This window comes from Girardinichthys multiradiatus, chromosome 15, assembly GCF_021462225.1.
Source record: "Girardinichthys multiradiatus isolate DD_20200921_A chromosome 15, DD_fGirMul_XY1, whole genome shotgun sequence".
NCBI classification, from domain to species: domain Eukaryota; kingdom Metazoa; phylum Chordata; class Actinopteri; order Cyprinodontiformes; family Goodeidae; genus Girardinichthys; species Girardinichthys multiradiatus.
Genome location: NC_061808.1, coordinates 13066951 through 13086762, shown reverse-complemented (window position 1 = coordinate 13086762; position 19812 = coordinate 13066951). Strand labels below are relative to the sequence as shown.

Sequence of the window (19812 nt, the reverse complement as noted above, 5' to 3'; positions counted from 1 at the left end):
CCTCCTTTTGCAGCCAATACAGCGTCAATTAGTCTTGGGAATGACATATACAAGTCCTGCACAGTGGTCAGAGGGATTTTAAGCCATTCTTCTTGCAGGATAGTGGCCAGGTCACTACGTGAAACTGGTGGAGGAAACAGTTTCCTGACTCGCTCCTCCAAAACACTCCAAAGTGGCTCAATATTTAGATCTGGTGACTGTACAGGCCATGGGAGATGTTCAACTTCACTTTCATCAAACCAATCTTTCACCAGTCTTGCTGTGTGTACTGGTGCATTGTCATCCTGATACACGACACCGCCTTCAGGATACAATGTTTGAACCATTGGATGCACATGGTCCTCAAGAATGGTTCGGTAGTCCTTGGCAGTGACGCGCCCATCTAGCACAAGTATTGGGCCAAGGGAATGCCATGATATGGCAGCCCAAACCATCACTGATCCACCCCCATGCTTCACTCTGGGCATGCAACAGTCTGGGTGGTACACTTCTTTGGGGCTTCTCCACACCATAACTCTCCTGGATGTGGGGAAAACAGTAAAGGTGGACTCATCAGAGAACAATACATGTTTCACATTGTCCACAGCCCAAGATTTGTGCTCCTTGCATCATTGAAACTGACATTTGGCATTGGCATGAGTGACCAAAGGTTTGGCTATAGCAACCCGGCCGTGTATATTGACCCTGTGGAGCTCCCAACGGACAGTTCTGGTGGAAGCAGGAGAGTTGAGGTGCACATTTAATTCTGCCGTGATTTAGGCAGCCGTAGTTTTTTGGATACAATCCGGGTTAGCACCCGAACATCCCTTTCAGACAGCTTCCTCTTGCGTCCACAGTTAATCCTGTTGGATGTGGTTCATCCTTCTTGGTGGTATGCTGACATTACCCTGGATACCGTGGCTCTTGATACATCACAAAGACTTGCTGTCTTGGTCACAGATGCACCAGCAAGACCTGCACCAACAATTTGTCCTCTTTTGAACTCTGGTATGTCACCATAATGTTGTGTGCATTTCAATATTTTGAGCAAAACTGTGCTCTTACCCTGCTAATTGAACCTTCACACTCTGCTCTTACTGGTGCAATGTGCAATCAATGAAGACTGGCTACCAGGCTGGTCCAATTTAGCCATGAAACCTCCCACACTAAAATGACAGGTGTTTCAGTTTCATTGTCCAACCCTTGTAGGAGGATAAGGGAGAGGCAAGGCAGGGACTTGTACTTGTGTGATTGAGAATTGATTTGAGGGGGCATTGCCACCTCTTGCCCCTGCGTAAAGCCGGCCTTGGTCATACTCATCCTTCTTCCTCCAAATACGGCAAGTGGAGGTTAGACCAAAAAGACAGTCATTGGCAAACGTCAGACAGGCCTGGACATGCGCTGGCTTGAGCAGAGGGGCCTTGCATGCACTGCAGGATTTTAATTCATGGCAGCATAATATGTTCCTAATAGTCTTCTTTGAGACTGTGGTCCCAGCTCTCCTCAGGTCATTGACTAGGTCCTCCTGTGTAGTTCTAATTGAAGCCAGTATTGGTATTAAGATGCAGCTGTAAAACACTGAATTTAAAAGCAATCTAAATTTAAGCTGCTGTTGGGTCAAATTGTACCAAATCAATAGTGGTCTTGCATGGACTGGTTGAAGTGCTGAGTTGAAAATTGAGTGCAAGGGTCAACTCCCTGGTCCTGGAGTACTTTTAAAGAGGCTGAGAATATTTGCCAAAGCTGGGACACACCATATGTCTTTGGTTTGGCTAGACTTTACCCACCATTCCCAAATAGGCAAAGTCTCCATTGGTTGTAAACAGTCAGCATGGCCTGTTGATGCAAAAATCTTAGTGTGAGGGGTAAGGATGGTGGTCTGCAAATATTTTGGGGGACAGACCCAACCTCACATCAGTCCCATTAATTGAAAATTTATTAGAATAACCATGATCTTGGTTGGTTCCCAACCCAACTATTATAAAATCCCAAGGATGTCAGTTTGAGTCAGTGTTTGTCCCTATGTAGCTGTCAAGTTTAACCTCCAGGGGCTCATATTTTGGTGGCATACAAAATAAGCAATGCCTTTATTGATTGAATAATAGGTCATTATAATTGAAATAAATGGATATCACTAATTTGACATTACCCATCAACTTCTGAAAAACCATTTCACTCCAATGATTTGTCGTTAGCTACATGGATCTTAACAGTTTGCAGAAGGCTGTAAGCTGAAGGCTACTGCTTATTATTTCTGATTATAGAGATTTAGAATGTTTTGGATAAAGTCAGATGAGAATGAGGTCAGTGGTCAATATAAAAATAAGACAAAGTTGTATGATGAATGGGGTACCAGGTGGCTTAGTGGTAGAGTAGGTGCACCATATGGTGAGGCAATAATCAACAGTTGCCCTGGGTTCAGCCCCTGGCAGTTGACTGCAAGACTCACCAATTCTTTGAGTAAAAAGGTACTTCAGGACATTTTCAGGTGAAATGGTAAATTGCCTGCACTTCACACTACAATCAGTCCTCCACCCATTCAAAACACACTGACAGAGGTAGGCTACATTGTTGCCACAGCTGCCCTGCCAGAAGCAAGGCTGCCATACAATCAGCACCACCGAGCTCTCTGACCCCCATTAGCAGCCAAGGCAGCCCAAGGACACAAAAACTGAGACGGACGGAGCGGGGGGTTGAACCAGCAACTCACCAGTTACAGGATGAACCCCTACCACTGTTGCCCTGAACATTAGCTGAATATTTTACCTGCTGTAGCATTTTAACCAGGGTTTTTCTTATTTCTACAGTTTTGGTTCCCCAGAAAAGTGAGAAATAAATTTGAGGTTTCAATTTTGGTCTAGGAACTACTTGTATTTGATGCTGAAAACACTAAACATTTTGCTGTTTTACAACCTAATGGGTTGTGTAGCATTATTTGTTAAAAACTTGAAAATGTTAAACATGTTTTAGATCAAACAAAATAAAACCTGAGTAAATTCAGACTATTTCACAAATTATGAATTTCTTATTAGGGGAAACATGTGATCCAAACAAAGCTGGCATTATGTGAAAGACTAGTCATTTTAAGATCATTGTCCTGCTGCATAACTCAAGTTCTTTGGGATTTGTTTGCTAGCAAACATAACTTCATTCCATAAATTATGGCACTCTTGCAGTAATTTTCAGTTTGCTGCTCTATTTTTTTTCCATTTGTGGATAACTGCTCTAAATGTAGTTTGCTTAGGGATAATAAATGAACACTAACTTCCATAAAAAATTATTTTTATATCTATATATTAACACTTAAATAACATACAATATATAGATAAATTGTATCATCCCCAAAGGGGGAATAGTTGCAACATCAAAACAGATTAAAGGTGCACCTCTAGTAAGGTAATATCAGGAAGGATAAATAACATGAATACAAAATTTACAAAATTACAAACATCAAAAGATTTAAATGTTTACAGACTGCAAAATGCCATTTAAAAAAAAAAAATTTAAATTTTCAAGGACTTAGGAAAAACATTCTAAGAAATGTCCAAACTCTGGACAAGATACAGTAAAATAATCTAAGCACTATATACATAAATGTAAATAAAGTATTTGCTGTACATGATGTCAGTAGTCCAAGCCTAAAAGGTCATCTACAATGCTCATTGCAGCACACCAGAGAACTTCTCCAATCTCCTCTAGCTTCTGAATGCAGCAGGAACCAGAGCTGCTCACATTCCAGGCTGGTGCTGAAAGCAGAGGGAACAATGCATTGATCTGCTTGGGAATGCCTGTTTGCACTGTGATCCCAGACCAAATCTACCTTTCAACACCAGCAGGCTCTGCTCAGTTTGGTTTTCTCCATGTTTAAGTCAGTTGTTTTACCAATCTTATAAGGAGATCACAGTAAAATGCTGAATTTTAATATGAAAATATAAAGAGGATGCAATATGAAAATGACCAGCATGGTGTGTAAACAAGCAAATCAAGATAATGACTAGCATGTAAATAGGCTATGTTCATGTGATGCTGTGTGACAAATTTTGCCAAGTTTTGATTTACACATTTCTTAATCCAGTCTAAATTCTGTCATTGGTTGATTTCTCTTGATTACTAGAGAGGCATTTGTTTTGTTTCCTTTACCCAATCACAGCCCTTAGAAAATAGCATCAGGTTCAACCACACCTCAGTCAGTTCTCAGCAGTGAACTGCACCACTCTCAAGCTAGGAGTAATTGCCGAGATTTCTTCTAAGCCAAGAGGAGTGCTGGAAATCTTTGAATTTGGGCCCTGATTCATTTTGCCTTAGGATGTCCTAAAATATACACAGTAGGTTGGATTTGGATAGATTTCCTTAATCAGAATCTGCTTTAATCAATTTCTTATATTAAAGTTTGTGACAAGAATAACCTTGTCAAGTCAAAAGGAATTTAGACACCATTTGGAAATTGAGAGCTTATGTTCAGAATATCTTGTACACAAATCCCAAAACAAGCACTGATCTGCACACTGACCAATGTCAGTGGAAAGGCAGTCATTTCTGTCAAACCATTCATGAATGGTCACACTAATCTGGAAAATACAAGCACCCCCCCTAGTTACATTTTCTAAATGTTACTCCCAGAAGCCTAAAGGGTTCTGGGAGTCAAGTCATTTACATATCAAAGAGGATGATAAGTGTTGCACAGAAGTATTTTAGGTGAGTTGTTTCAGCAATACAGGGAGCAATACTGCTTAAAGTTTGAGTCCTTAGGTTAAGGTTTGGTAATCTATATACAGGTCCTTCTCAAAATATTAGCATATTGTGATAAAGTTCATTATTTTCCATAATGAACTGATGAAAATTTAACATTCATATATTTTAGATTCATTGCACACTAACTGAAATATTTCAGGTCTTTTATTGTCTTAATACGGATGATTTTGGCATACAGCTCATGAAAACCCAAAATTCCTATCTCACAAAATTAGCATATCATTAAAAGGGTCTCTAAACGAGCTATGAACCTAATCATCTGAATCAACAAGTTAACTCTAAACACCTGCAAAAGATTCCTGAGGCCTTTAAAACTCTCAGCCTGGTTCATCACTCAAAACCCCAATCATGGGTAAGACTGCCGACCTGACTGCTGTCCAGAAGGCCACTATTGACACCCTCAAGCAAGAGGGTAAGACACAGAAAGAAATTTCTGAACAAATAGGCTGTTCCCAGAGTGCTGTATCAAGGCACCTCAGTGGGAAGTCTGTGGGAAGGAAAAAGTGTGACAGAAAATGCTGCACAACGAGAAGAGGTGACCGGACCCTGAGGAAGATTGTGGAGAAGGGCCGATTCCAGACCTTGGGGGACCTGCGGAAGCAGTGGACTGAGTCTGGAGTAGAAACATCCAGAGCCACCGTGCACAGGCGTGTGCAGGAAATGGGCTACAAAATCATCTGTATTAAGACAATAAAAGACCTGAAATATCTCAGTTAGTGTGCAATGAATCTAAAATATATGAATGTTAAATTTTCATCATGACATTATGGAAAATAATGAACTTTATCACAATATGCTAATATTTTGAGAAGGACCTGTATTTTCAAACTTGATGGGTCCGTTTTGAAACGCCATGTATGCATGTCATTGTTAGGGGGTTTAATGCATTTCTTCTTAAGCCAAGAAACCATGGTCACTTTACACAGTTAACTCACATTTTAGACCATTTGCATGCAAGGCCTCCCATTTGCTGTGCATCCCCCCCCCCCAATATAAACTGAAGTTCAGGGTCAAAATCTTTTTTAGTCAGCAGATTTTATAATTCAGAATCTTTGTGAGATGATTCAGTTCAGTAACTGTTGAGATCTTGTTTAAAGTAGAATGTCTAGTAACAAGCCATTAGAAGTAGAAGGCTGCATACTTCCAAGACCAACTGTATAATGCATGGTTATTTCCATGCCCCCCCTCTCTAAAAATTTAAGCAGAGACAGAAATATTTTAGAAGCCTTTATTGAAAACCGTTCAACAAAATGGGTCTAGAGGAAGTCTGCTTTCGGTTTGTTGAGCTTGTACTTCTTCGTCCTCCAAGAAAAGAGGATAAGTTAGATAAAGCTTCCAGTTTAAGAGCCTGTCTTAAATTTTGACACTTACCCCTTTGTGTTTGTTTTGGAGTGCCCTTCAAAACCCTATTAGCACATTGGCCTTGGCATATGCCCTCTGCAGGGCTGGTAGTGTCACAGATCACCAAGTCACAATGGACATAGACCTTTGGATTTGTCAGAGTTAGTTGAAGAGCACAGATTATGTTGCCACAGTCAAGTTAGATACAGACACCTACCTCATGTTTCAAAACCTGCTCCTCCTGAATGAAGGCAAACATCTTCATGGAGAAACGCTTATAGTGGAATGGGACTGAAACGCTGTCATCCACCAAGACAGTATGGAAGACAGTTGTGTAGCTGTCGCCAGGGGATGCACAACTAGGGCAGAAAAATATTTTAGTTCACCTGAACAGGGTGAACTGTGTTTTTAGAGTGCTCCAACTACATTACCTGTCAACAATAATGTCCCAGCTGGGGAGGGAGGTCCTTTCTTCCTGAAGAGTAGCCCAGCAGTTCTCCAAGATCAGCTCCAAATGGGGATCTGTTGACTTCACCAACTCCACTTCAAAGTACAGAGGCTCCCTCAGGTATTTCTCCACTGGATAGTCTTCAGCATCATAGAAGTCTTGATAAGAAGAATCTAAAGGAGTAGTTTGATTTTTAGCTGTAGTTGTGACTGCATGCAACCATGGCATTTAAAGCCATTAACCCTACCTATTGCTAGCCTCATTTGGACAATCATGTGTCCAGAGCCAATTGCTGCCTTTGGCTCATACCGTCTTGACTTTGCATTGAAGGCAACCATTTGTGTGTCATTGACCACATAGTAGCAAGAGACTGTTTGCCTACAGAAAGACAAGGGTCAGTAAATCCCAGATCAGGCCAAGTGTGTTCTGTTGACATTTGTCCTTACCTGTATGCAGGGTCAACAGGTGACGTGCGGGCAGCTCCCTTTTCGCTGTAGTACAGGCTGATCTCATTTTCGTACAGCACGTAGTGGTCAAAGAACTAAAGAGACAAAGATTAGGCCAAGACTTTAAGAGCTAAATAGCAATTGCAAACTTACAGTTCTTGTTGTTCCACAGGAGTCAGCACTGAAGGTAAACTGAGCAAATTGATCATTGCTAAAAATTGGTGTGCAGGAGCGGTCCTTCAGCGTCAGCCAGCTTGGGTGAAGGTTGGGCACTGATTCCACTTTGACAGCCAGAGCACTGATTGTGCCATTGGGGTAGCACCCTTAAGGGGAGGAAAAGGCAATTTTAGTAATATATAGGCACCAACAAGAGAGTGCTATAGTTGTCAGTGCTTACTTACTGGTTGTCAGCAAGGGGAAGAAGCAGGCCAGGAACAAGTCAGAAAGAATCCAGTTGGTAATGGGGTCCCACAACAGTACATCTAGTCGGGCTCTCACTGAATTTGTGGTAATCAGCTGCCCACAAAAAAATAATAAGTTATTCAGTGGCAGCAGCACCCCAGCCCCCACACCAAGCTGGGATTTGCAATTTTACCTCAAACAAGGTGCCTGTGGCTGCATAGGGCACTGCAATGCTGAAGTGGGTGGCATTGCTGTAAAATTTGTAGGCTTCGGCCAACTCTGAGGTCAAGTCCAGTCCACCAACCATAGTGTTGAAATTCTTTCCCTGGTTGCCATATTTTACAGTGATGTAGAACTGATCTTGGTCACAAGTGCCAGTGAGTGTAGGCAGTACTGGAAGCAGTGATGAGGTTTTAGTTTATTTAAATGAGAAAGTTCACCTGTTACTTTAATAAAGTCTTACCAACATCATGAAGAGATGCCTGGAACTCCACTGGGTGGGCAAATGGAATTTCTTCAGGCAGAATGACAAAACCAAAGGCTACATTGAGGCTGTATGTAGTTACCAAGAGCTCTGGATTCTGCAAACAATAAATTACATGTCACTGGAAAGGGAAACAAGTAGAGAATCCCTGCGATAAGCAACATACATGCTTATAGACAACATCAGCATCAAAGGGAACTTGTAGAGAAAAGACAAATGTGCCATTGGCAAGGACATGTTGCTGGACAGTGAATCCTCTGGCATTGCTCTCCTCTACAGTAAGGACTCCAGTTGCAAATGTGATGTTCCTCAGCACCACATCACCAAGAAATGTCCCAACATAAAGGCTGAATTCCCTCATTTCTGGAATTGTACCTGAAAAATCAAAGTCACTTGATTAGAGTTGCTGTAGAACAGCCCCCCCCCCCAAAAAAAAAGAAAAAAATTTAAAAATTAAAGAGACTCACGATCTTCAGTGTGTGGAGGCTGAAGCATTGGTGGCGTTGTAATAGGGAACAAGATTTTGTATCTTGTGTCCTCTCGAGTTTGGTCTGCCCTCCAGAGCACTTCAAGCATAGGCTCAACAGTGTACGTGGTGTGATACTGGTAGTCTGGAGCATGGCTCTGCAATTACATGCCGTTTTAGGCAAACTCAAAATTGATGCACAAGTTTAGCTTTATTAAAAAAAACAAAAAAAAAAACTTTTCTACCTTGTAGTAACCATCAGGTGATCCAATTGGGATCTCCACAACAATGTGGAAGTCTGTAGTAGACAGAGAGTACCCCCTTGCAGCCATCTGAGCTTTATCCACCCTCTGTCCATTGATACCCATGTTCATCTCTACAAGTCTGATTCTGCCATCCAACAGAGGAATCACACGGCGAGGAACGTGCCAAGAGATTAGTTTCCCAGTAAACAGGACACCGCCTATTCGAAGATTAATATTTAGTGTGCAAAAATACAAGTGCTAAGGAATGCCAGGTTGTTCAGACTTACCTGTGGGACAAGCAGCTGCCAAGTTAAATACATTTAGGCCATCTTGAGCTTTGTGGTAGATGCTGACCTTCAACACTTCCATGGGGACACCAGCAACCTAAGAGGAGATTTAGAGCCACTCACAAGTTATGTGATCAACAAGTGATAGTAGAAGGGTACTTACATCCTCCGAATAAGTCTCAGCTGTGTTGTAAGGACTTCGCATAACCAGGCGGGTAGATGTGGTCATGGCACTGTGACCAGCTTGTTGGGCTTCTTTCAGGACCATTGACATGGGCTCTGGAGTGAAAAATGTTATCTTCCAGATCCCAGTCACTTTTTCAGAGGCCTGCTGAAAAAGCAAACATGTTCATTACCATCTTAGCTGGAAGTTTAAGCATTGCCAAACCACTTATACATACATCAGGGATGGTGTTCAGTTGGGAGGCTACTTTCTTTTGACCCTTTGCTTCAGCTTGGGGAGCCATGTATGTTGACACCTAAGTGAAGTACAGTATAATGTCAAGCTAGTCTGCAGATTAGACATTACATTTTTATATAGTGACTAAAATAACCCACTTCCATGTAGTTCCTGTCACAGAGAATTTCTCGGGGGGCCCAGCGGGTGTAGCTGCAGGTCTGTGCCACATCATGGCTAGCCACGTCTGAGGGACTGTGGTGGTAGATTTTGAGTTTCAAACCAACAGTGAACATCACGTCATCCTAAGAGCCCAGGGAGGTACATTTAGGTTAGCATTAGAGATCCAATATCCTCCATTTAACCTGGAAATTAAAAGGAAACCCACCTTATTGCTAACATAGCAGCCCAGTAGAGAGGTATAAATTCTGGCGTTACCCCAGGGATCTGACTCCATGCTGTATCCACACTGAGCAGCTAGACTGGGTGTCAACAAGATGTACTGGGTGCCATCTGGATGATAAATTTTATCACTTCTACCATTTCTGGAAGTCATTTCAGCTGCTAGAAACTTAAAAACTTACTGATTGCTTCCACTTCAAGCTGGTTCCCCACTGCTAGCGCTGAATCCAGGGTCAGCCTCATCAGATTAGCAACACAGCCTGTCTTTAAACCACTGCCTGCTGAGAGACAAACTAGTTAAAGCAGTGGTTCAAACAACTATTGATACAAAATGATAAGAGTTAAGCTCACTTGGCTGAGAACTGAGCATCATATTTGGCCATGCTTGACCCAAGGCAAAAACTGCAGCCATCAAGTTCCAGAGCAAACTAGAATAAAAGATAGGAGTTTAGAAAAAGCACTAAAATCTAAGAAATGCAAAGAAAAAAAATAAAATCCACTTACATTCTCTCAGGTTTCTGCATGATGCAGAGCAAGGGCAGGCAAACAAAAAGACAAGTGCTCAACCACCAGAGCCTGTTTGAAAGATGCACAACAAACCCAAAAGAGCAAGCAGCTCTGAGGGAGAGGAGCTGATTGTGTTATGAATGGCCTCGGCACCTGCTTTATATGCCTGCTAATCACAGCCACACAGGTGACCTAATCAGTTCCTCACACCTTTAGATTTTTCCCACAAAGAGATCTAGCAAGTATGCATATGCTTCGACCAATCACCAATTAATGACACTTCAGCCAATGAATTGACTGCTTTCCACAAAACCACAAATGAGCATGTTGAATTGAAACTCAGCAGCTGTTTGGGCCACAGAGTATTTCTTAATACTAAATGTTCAAAATCATGCAATACATTTTATTAAGTTGCTTGTATCCCTTTTGCAAGTGAGCTGATAAACCAGCTATGTTCACTAACAGAAATCAGCCTTCATTTTCCATTTGAACCCATGTGATTTCCTGTTACTTCTGTCATGCCTGTAAAGCATAGTGGCTAAAAGATCTGTTTTGACTCATTCTGGTTTTCTTAAATTACAACATATTAAATACCTAAATATTATTGTCTTTAGAGGATGATGAGCTGGGCTTTTCTTTCAGAATATTTTGGTTTTATTCAAAATTTTATCGACCAATTTTGCTAAAGAATTTATGAAATACTGCAAATGGCGCTAACATTTTTATTGGTGTAATGGCTTGTGCAGTGGACAGCAGCAGTCATCCTGTATGCATTTGAGGCATGGTACAGTAAGTTCTGATTTTTCACTTGACCAAGATGATGACCCAGTGTCGCAAACCCAAACTTCCCTTTTTGATCTCATCTCCAGACTCATTTATTTATAGTTAATTTGTTCAGGACAGAGAACATCACATAGATTGAGTCATCCCAAGAAGGACCCTGGTATCTTTCAATGGAATATGACTAGATAGAAGTGAAAGATTGCATTATTAGTGTTTATAAGAAGATCTGAAAGACTCGCTGTTTTAACAGTCAGAAACATATAGGTTTTCAATTCAGTTTATTAATACAGTGCGAAGTCACAACATATGACATCCCAACACACTTTACAAGACAAACCAATCCAAATTGTATCTACTTCTATAAAAATACATGAATTCAGTTTATACTAATCCAGTGTAATCATATATAGCTTCAGATCCAGTTACATACAATCCAGAATCAAATTAGGACACAATGCCCAAATCTGCACAATCAGATTAATAATACTTCTACCATTCACTGCTTATAAAAATAATGATCTATAAAATTTATAATGTTCAGTGTGACAATTCAGACCAAGAATCTGTCCAAATGTTCTCAAACATCTGGAAGAGCATTCACTAAGCATCCTGGTTATCAAAAGCTTACACACGGATGTTTGTGTAAGCCCATCAGTATCCTCTGTGTATCTTTTCCTGTTGATCCAGAAGTGTCTGCTGCAGGCTCACTTTAGCATCTTCAAAATCTGCATCAAGCTTGAGAGCTTGCTGGAAGTCACTTTTGGCATCTTCAAAAAAGCCTGGAGGAAAACATAAAGACAGTACTAATGCATGATGAGCTTGTTGGGACCCACAGCCATGGATACAACGTGAAAGGCCAGCACAGACTTTCCTGGAACTTTCAAAATAAATTGCATTAACCTACTTCCGGCACAGCCAGGAAACGGGGTAACTACGGACTTCCTGTGACATAACTGTCCAAATAAAAGCACCGTTCTTGCTACATCCTGCCTCTTCCACACGGCCTCCAGAGGGACCGGATAGGGGGGACAGCGCGTTAGCAAAAAGACATAAACTCTTCAAACTAGATCTAAGGGTGTCATAAGATCACGCGATCATATGTACAAGTTAAATACTGATGAATTACTGTTGAAAGAATCCGGTATTCATTAATAAAAAGGGGTAATTAAGGTTTAAACATGGCTTGACTTTCTCTCTGAGGCCTGCAGAAGCAAACTGTGTTCCAGAGATGTCCCCTGTAGAGACGCTGTCTCTACGAAGAGTGGAGCGGTTTTCCCCGGTCTGATAGGATGACAACAGGAGCCGCATCCCGTGGTAACGTGCAGTGTGGTCAGCGGACAGAACGGGCAGCCCAGCCACTGCTCCGGAGGTTAGCTGGAAGCTAACCCTTTGTTCACATAACTTTCTTCAAACTTGGGACACCTTTTCCTCAGCATGGTTCAGAGGTTAGGTTTGGGCAGAGTAATAGTGTTATTTAGGATGAAATGATCTAAACGTTTTTCATTCTATGAAGTTTGGTTTTGTTTGTGTTGAACTCTGCTATCTTGGTGCTAGCAGGCTATCTGCAGCACAAGTGCTCTGCTTTGTGTTCTGTGTTTGTGTTTTTTAAGGTTAAGACAAACATTACTTGAAGGGTGATTTTAAACACAGAAGATTGATCATAACGCGCCATCTGCGCTTATGCATTTTAACCCTTTTTATTAACGGTATTTTTAAAGGTGTGTGTTTGATTCTGGTGCTAAGCTATCAGCTTCTTTTGTTAGCTTTAACTGCTAACAGCTAAGGACACGTGCTTGCTGCCAAAAAATATTTAGCCAGAAAGGTTTAGTTTTCAATCCAGTAAATGTAATGTGTCCCTAACATCATTTTACTAAATTTGATAACAAAGTAAACACCATTAAGCCCCATTTCTCCAGAAAGATTTGACTCTTTTCCAAAATATGTCCTTAAATATTTTACCATCCCTTTAATATTTCTTTGAATATTATTTTAATAAATAAAGGCAGCTAATGAGACCCTGTTGAGAATTAGTCATCCAGAAGGTTGGTTTTATTCAGCAAATCATTCTTTAAAACATTATTTTATTAAAATATTTGATCTGATCTTGCATTGTGAATGGTTGTCTAAACATTGCTGATTATTGCCTAAATTGGTTCCAAGACTAACTTAACTTAATTTCCAGATTCAAGATAATCCTTGGTTCTCAAACATAAACATTGCATGGTAATGTTGCATCACTCCTTGGGTCATGATTTTCAACCATCTTTAATCAACTTGTTTATATTGTACATAGCCCATTAGTCTTCCCTATTCTTTAATTCTGCTTGGTAGTTTAGTTGGATTGTTTTAGCATAGTAAAGAGTTTGTTGATTGAAATATGTTTGACTTTAAGTTGACTTATTTTTGTTAATAAATTCTTGTATTTTAAGACATTGTGTGCAGAGTTTTGTTCAATAATGTCAGAGCTCGTCTCACACCTTTCTATTTTGTCCTAATACCATCGCCTTACTGGGCCGGTATTCACAGGACAACCCTAAACAGACCGAAATATTATTTGATTAAATATTTAAATAAAATTAAATCTCAAATTCATAATTACAACAAGCTTAAGGCTTTGATTTGTGATGTATTTGCTAAATTTCTAGGCACTAACATTTTGACTTAACAGCTCAATCTAGTGCCCATTTAAAGTATTCAGCAAAGTAATCACACTTCTAAAAAGTCTTCATAACAGGTTTTAGCAATTTTACTCATGTAAAGCATTTAATGTGTATATTATGCCTGTATAAATTATAGATTTATAGATTTTTTTAAGTTTATTTTTTATCAGTATTTTAATTTCTGTTTTATTTGTGTCCTAGAGGAAGTAATTATTTTAGGAAAGTAGAATTTTATATTTAGTTTTCCTATGGATCCGCTTTACATGGTTCCTTAATTCTTTAGCTCGTTTCATATAAATGATTGATCAATCCAAAATGATTTTTATTTGCACTGTTTTAGTATTTGCAGAACTTTGTATGGCACTTTATCCTAGTACTAGCTGCAGGAACGGAGCTGTATAAATAAGGGTGCATCTCAATAAATTAGAATATCACAATGTTAATTGTTTTCAGAAATTCAAAAAAAGGGAAACTCATTTATAGATTCATTGCACACAGAGCAACATATTTCAAGTGCTTATTTTTATTGACGTCTGGCGTACAGTAAAGGAAAACACACGATTCAGTTTGTTGGAAAATTAGATTGCATAAAAAATTACAAACAGAAATGCTATGGCCTACACAATAATTAAAACTGCTGCTTTGATTCATTAATACCCTACTGTATATGAGAAGGAGAAGCCACATTAGGAGAGCATTGAAGACAGTAGTGGTTCACAGCATGCTCTGTCCAGGCATATTCATGCTGGGTGGAAGAAAAAGTGGCAGAGGTGCACAAGCAACAGGGAGAGCTGCAGCTTTAGAGGATTGTGGCTGGAGTCAGTAGATCCAGAGGAGTCAGTAGATCCAGAGGAGTCAGGATGAGGGCTACAAATGTAGCATTTGTTGTGTTAACTCACTCCTGAACCAGAGACAGTGTCACCCTGACGGGTGGAGAGAAAGAACATGACTGTTCCTCAGTGGTGCAACAATCTCTTTTCAGATGAAAGAAAATGTTGCATCTCATTTGACAGTCAAGGAACACATGGATAAAGAACTCCAAAGTCAGTGCAGTTGTCTACAAGGCCATTTATTAGCACTTCATGCTTCCCTACACTGACAGGCATTACAGAAATTAAGATTTTATTTAAAAGCAGGACTTGTCCCCGCCTACACAGCCAGAAGTACCAGCTTTAATCACCATGGTATCAATGTGCTTAAACTGACCACCAAATGTGCCTGACCTAAACCCCATAGAGGAAGTATGAGGGATTGTCAAGCGGAAGATGAGACAACACAGACAAGCTGAAGACCACCATTAAAGCAACCTGGGCTTCCTTATCACCTCATCAGGGCCACATAATTACAGGTCCTTCTCAAAATATTAGCATATTGTGATAAAGTTCATTATTTTCCATAATGTCATGATGAAAATTTAACATTCATATATTTTAGATTCATTGCACACTAACTGAAATATTTCAGGTCTTTTATTGTCTTAATACGGATTATTTTGGCATACAGCTCATGAAAACCCAAAATTCCTATCTCACAAAATTACCATATTTCATCTGACCAAAAAAAGAAAAGTGTTTTTAATACAAAAAACGTCAACCTTCAAATAATCATGTACAGTTATGCACTCAATACTTGGTCAGGAATCCTTTGGCAGAAATGACTGCTTCAATGCGGCGTGGCATGGAGGCAATCAGCCTGTGGCACTGCTGAGGTCTTATGGAGGCCCAGGATGCTTCGATAGCGGCCTTTAGCTCATCCAGAGTGTTGGGTCTTGAGTCTCTCAACGTTCTCTTCACAATATCCCACAGATTCTCTATGGGGTTCAGGTCAGGAGAGTTGGCAGGCCAATTGAGCACAGTGATACCATGGTCAGTAAACCATTTACCAGTGGTTTTGGCACTGTGAGCAGGTGCCACGTCGTGCTGAAAAATGAAATCTTCATCTCCATAAAGCTTTTCAGCAGATGGAAGCATGAAGTGCTCCAAAATCTCCTGATAGCTAGCTGCATTGACCCTGCCCTTGATAAAACACAGTGGACCAACACCAGCAGCTGACACGGCACCCCAGACCATCACTGACTGTGGGTACTTGACACTGGACTTCTGGCATTTTGGCATTTCCTTCTCCCCAGTCTTCCTCCAGACTCTGGCACCTTGATCCTTGATTTCCGAATGACATGCAGAATTTGCTTTCATCCGAAAAAAGTACTTTGGACCACTGAGCAACACTCCAGTGCTGCTTCTCTGTAGCCCAGGTCAGGCGCTTCTGCTGCTGTTTCTGGTTCAAAAGTGGCTTGACCTGGGGAATGCGGCACCTGTAGCCCATTTCCTGCACACGCCTGTGCACGGTGGCTCTGGATGTTTCTACTCCAGACTCAGTCCACTGCTTCCGCAGGTCCCCCAAGGTCTGGAATCGGCCCTTCTCCACAATCTTCCTCAGGGTCCGGTCACCTCTTCTCGTTGTGCAGCGTTTTCTGCCACACTTTTTCCTTCCCACAGACTTCCCACTGAGGTGCCTTGATACAGCACTCTGGGAACAGCCTATTCGTTCAGAAATTTCTTTCTGTGTCTTACCCTCTTGCTTGAGGGTGTCAATAGTGGCCTTCTGGACAGCAGTCAGGTCGGCAGTCTTACCCATGATTGGGGTTTTGAGTGATGAACCAGGCTGGGAGTTTTAAAGGCCTCAGGAATCTTTTGCAGGTGTTTAGAGTTAACTCGTTGATTCAGATGATTAGGTTCATAGCTCGTTTAGAGACCCTTTTAATGATATGCTAATTTTGTGAGATAGGAATTTTGGGTTTACATGAGCTGTATGCCAAAATCATCCGTATTAAGACAATAAAAGACCTGAAATATTTCAGTTAGTGTGCAATGAATCTAAAATATATGAATGTTAAATTTTCATCATGACATTATGGAAAATAATTAACTTTATCACAATATGCTAATATTTTGAGAAGGACCTGTATTATCGTTCTTATGTAATATTCTAATTTTCTGAGAAACTGCATTTGGGGTTTTCATTCACTGTAAGCTGTAAACACCTAAATTGATAGAAATAAACACTTGAAATAGACGTTTCCCCTTTTGAATTACTGAAATAAATACACTTTTCAGTAGTGTTTTTTTTGGAGACAAAACCGAGCAATTCTTTTTTTTACCAAATCAGACTTTTAATTTGAAGGGTCAGGGTGGATGAAGGTGAATCTCTTTTGTACTTTGAAGTTTATATTCTATAATTTCACTGTTTACTAATTGCCAGGGGAGGTCTTTGTTACCTAATCTATAGCGGATGAGTCCTCTGTTGTAGAAAGGGACTGAAAACTGGCAGTCAGTCTTAATGGCGGAGGTGTAGTCCTCCATTGCTTCATAAAAATCCACCCGGAAGTACTTTATCTGTCCTCGATTGTTATAAGCGGTGGCTAATTTGTAGGCTTCACAGTCCCTGTAAAGACAATACAGAGTAAAACTTGTTATAAAAATAAATACTAAACATGTGAACAAGGCGGATAGAAATTAAATGGCTTCCGGTAGATGGAACTCATGTTGCTAAATTTGACAGGTAGCAAAATGTTACAAAACACCAGTCATATTTCATGCTAGTCTCAACCGTTAGCTTGTTTAAGATCTCTCGAAAAACAAAACATTACCTGTACTGTAAACAGGAAGAGATAAACTTTGTATATAAATCCTCCGCCTGGTCAAAGTTGCGTTTGTTAAATTCAGAATGCGCATTTTCCAGTAACTGAGAATTTTCGCTCTCCATAAGAGTAAAGGGGGTTGCGGATATGACGTCATGAAACGGATAGGGCAATCAAATTTTTGTTTCGGAAGAAGATATGACTTTAAGTGTGAAAAGGGAGCAAATATTAATATTGATGGAACAAATGCCACGTGTTATTGCTTTTGATGCTATCAAAAGCAATAAAATGTGACGTTTTCTTATTAATTATAATAATTATTATTATTATTGTGTTTGATTTGTGTCTCTACCAGCTTTAGTCATCTAGAGACAAATTATTTTTTTATCATAATTTCCAAAATAGAACAATATCAATTAGATAATAAGGTGCCTACAAACTTTTTTTGGATCATTTTACCACAGATTCTTGTGTGGATTTATGGCAGGAACCTTGTGTAAGTATTGCCCTGTTTTTTGTTCCATCTATTTTCTTATCAGTTCTGATCAGTTTTCCTGTCCCTGCTGAAGAAAAGCATCCCCACAGCATGATGCTACCACCACCATGTGTCACCCTGGAGATGGTGTCTTCAGGGATGTGAGTACTGTTAGTTTCCTACTACATATTGTGTTTTGTATGTAGGCCAAAAATGACAGTTTTGGTTTCATTTGCTTTCACTACCTTTAATTCCTCTTAGACTGAAATGTTTTTCACAAACCTTTTTTGACTAAAGAAACATTGCCATGGTATTGTATGAACTAAGTCTACATTATGATGTTTGGAATCTAAAATGAATTTGTTGTAACAGCAGAGGGCAGACTTGATTCTGATTTCAACAAAACAGTGTAAACAGTGAGAGTGACAAAAACGTCAACAATGACAGTCTTTGCAAGAATGGTGCCCTGGAGGAGCCAGACCCCTTTAATTCAGTCATCCTGGGTTCAAGTCCCGCCCTTGGAGATCTCTGCTGCATGACGAAAATAAAGGCCACAAGTGCTGCAATAAAAAAAATTAAACAATCTGTGAGAAATACTTTAGTCCATATTTGACCTATTAACTCTTTGCAATTTGTTTATATTTATTTCAATTTGTGGATTTTTTTATTCTAAAAAAAAGAAAACACTGACAAAAATATTTTTATCTATTTTGTACATTTTGATTAAAAGATGATGACATGTAATCCATATTCCTTAAAATGAATGATATAACCCTTTAATTTAGCACAGAAGCGGGATCTTTGACTCTGGCACCAACTTTAGCGTCTGAAGCCTCTTCTTTGCATTTTTTCTTACAGTACTTACACTCTAACAACACAGGGGGGATGCTTTCCTTTGCATTAACTGGACACGCAGGTAGACAGCTCGGGTGCAATGAAGATGTTTCTGGAGTTTTTTCCAAGTGCTCTGATGAATTGGCTCCCTGGGAGGTGAGACATGTCAAAAATGTCTTTATGTGAGAAAATTGTGCAATCAAAGAATATACAGTATGTTCAAATAATAACCAGTGTAAGTTAATACCATGAGACTGATTTAATATTTATAACATACAAATGATAATGTTTCAAAATGATTAAAATATACTGTAACAAAATAATCAAAAACATCTGTCAAATCCCTCAAATCAAGTCATCTGAGCAACAACAAGGAAACACATAAACAAACTAGGGGGAAATTCTCAGACAGTTTCTCAGGCGAAGAAGTCGCCTATTCTCGGGAAAAATGACACCTGATGGAGCAAGGGTCACTCAGCAGCTGTGTGCTTCCCTTAACAGCTCATTTATCTCCAGACTGTGTAGACAAGTAGGCGCAGATCAAACAGAGCATGTAGACTAAGAGCAAGAGGTTACAAACCGGCTGCTGTTGGGAAAATTGGAACAACGTACAACTTTTGCTGCTAAGGTTTGTGAAAGCTTAATGGGGTGACCTCAAACCATCCTAAGACATATAAAAGTTTAAAATGCAATTGGTATGATTGAAATGGCAAGAAAAAGAGAATTTAGGTTGCAAAATGTGCTACATTACCTCCCTCAGTTATTGTTTTTCATCTTTAAAATTGACCACTCCGTGTTGGACAATAAGTTTGAAGTTTCTTTCTAATTATCCCAGACCAGTTCAAATCAATCAAACTTATCAGTGTGGTTTGAAGCAAATATTATGTTCAGCACTTGCCAAACCTAAATGTTGCTGTTTGCTGAGAGAGTTAACACAAAAGTGTCCAGATCCACCTTGGACTGGCATCTATCTTTCCTTCATTCATTTTCATACCAGGCAGGTCTGCCTCACTAACAGACCAACAGTGCTGGATCCATACCACAGTTGAGCTTTCACTGACGCCACTGATGTCTCGGTGGATCACATCGTTTTTTTCCCTTTGGCAAATTGGGGAATGCAGCATCTTACATTTATGAACATTATTATTACCGTATATATAGTTAAATTTGAAAATATAGTTTTTGTTTTGCAACCCCACTAAAAGCATTACTTTAAGACTATATTAAACTGCAGTTGTAAAACGAGTTTCCCTTCCTCCATAGTCGT

At 39.9% G+C, this 19812-nt stretch overlaps 2 protein-coding genes across 6 annotated transcripts; both read right to left on the bottom strand.

Annotated features, from left to right (window-relative positions):
• Window positions 1-5945: 5945 nt before the first annotated feature.
• Window positions 5946-10308, bottom strand: zpax1 (zona pellucida protein AX 1). 5 transcript variants are annotated; one of them, XM_047387436.1, is made up of 21 exons: window positions 10154-10308; window positions 10001-10077; window positions 9832-9930; window positions 9636-9760; window positions 9409-9552; window positions 9252-9329; window positions 9014-9181; window positions 8851-8947; window positions 8564-8781; window positions 8320-8476; window positions 8019-8227; window positions 7832-7949; window positions 7562-7761; window positions 7368-7482; window positions 7120-7289; window positions 6967-7061; window positions 6768-6898; window positions 6504-6693; window positions 6290-6431; window positions 6103-6217; window positions 5946-6033 (listed from the first exon to the last, which is right to left on the bottom strand). In XM_047387436.1, the coding sequence occupies exons 1-21, from the start codon at window positions 10171-10173 to the stop codon at window positions 5960-5962; spliced, it is 2742 nt and encodes a 913-aa protein (XP_047243392.1). In that variant the 5' UTR covers window positions 10174-10308; the 3' UTR covers window positions 5946-5959. The 5 variants fall into 5 exon arrangements, with proteins under 5 accessions (XP_047243392.1, XP_047243396.1, XP_047243394.1 ...); XM_047387440.1 differs by having other exon boundaries at window positions 5946-6026; XM_047387438.1 differs by having other exon boundaries at window positions 9014-9178.
• Window positions 10309-11200: 892 nt separating this feature from the next.
• ttc32 (tetratricopeptide repeat domain 32) lies at window positions 11201-17393 on the bottom strand. Its single transcript, XM_047388453.1, is given in 4 exon segments — window positions 11201-11718; window positions 16874-17040; window positions 17246-17375; window positions 17378-17393. Coding segments are annotated over 4 exon segments (441 nt in total). The 3' UTR covers window positions 11201-11590.
• Window positions 17394-19812: the final 2419 nt, after the last annotated feature.

Coding starts and splice junctions, on each gene's coding strand:
- zpax1 (XM_047387436.1), bottom strand. CDS start 10,173: ATGCAGAAACCTGAGAGAAT. Junction 8,477..8,563: donor CACCTGATGGTTACTACAAG/GTAGAAAAGTTT, acceptor ATGTAATTGCAG/AGCCATGCTCCAGACTACCA. Junction 8,228..8,319: donor GCCTCCACACACTGAAGATC/GTGAGTCTCTTT, acceptor TTGATTTTTCAG/GTACAATTCCAGAAATGAGG.